The sequence below is a fragment of the Ipomoea triloba genome, chromosome 16, assembly GCF_003576645.1.
Source record: "Ipomoea triloba cultivar NCNSP0323 chromosome 16, ASM357664v1".
Classification (NCBI taxonomy): Eukaryota; Viridiplantae; Streptophyta; class Magnoliopsida; order Solanales; family Convolvulaceae; genus Ipomoea; species Ipomoea triloba.
In genome coordinates, this window is record NC_044931.1 from 16,864,274 (window position 1) to 16,864,816 (window position 543).

General features: G+C 51.2%; 1 protein-coding gene across 1 annotated transcript in view; it reads left to right on the forward strand.

Annotated features, from left to right (window-relative positions):
• Positions 1–37: 37 nt before the first annotated feature.
• LOC116007857 (bile salt-activated lipase-like) overlaps positions 38–543 on the forward strand; it is a gene marked incomplete at its 5' end in the record, with an annotated part of 16,441 nt that continues 15,935 nt past the window's right edge. The window contains one exon of the mRNA XM_031248524.1: positions 38–536. Within this exon, the coding sequence (XP_031104384.1) occupies positions 38–536 (499 nt within the window). The remainder of the gene's footprint in view (positions 537–543) is intronic.

Consider the following 543-nt stretch of genomic DNA (forward strand, 5'->3'; position numbering starts at 1 on the left):
CTCTCCTAATAGTGCCCAACCCCCTATATCACCTACGAGTAATGGCCAACCCCCTTTATCACCTCCAAGTAATGACCAACCCCCTGTCTCACCTCCGGATAATGGCCAACCCCCTGCTTCACCTCCAAATAATAGTCAATCTCCTGTCTCACCTCCAAGTAATGATCAACCCCCTATCTCTCCTCCAAGTAATGTCCAACCTCCATTCTCTCCTCCACAAAATGCCCAACCCCCTTTATCGCCTCCAAGTAATGGTCAACCCCCTATCTCACCTACGGGTAGTGGCCAACCCCCTTTCTCACCTCAAAGTAATGTTAGCAATGGTAGCCAACCCTCTATCGCACCTCCAGGTAATGGTAAACCCCCTGTATCACCTCCAGGTAGTAGTCAACCACCTATCTCACCTCTGGGTAGTGGCCAACCTCCAATCTCTCCACCGGGTAGTGGCCAACCTCCATTCTCTCCTCCACATAATGCTCAACCCCCTTTATCACCTCCGGGTAGTGGTCAACCCCCTGTCTCACCTCCATCATTTAGTAGTCA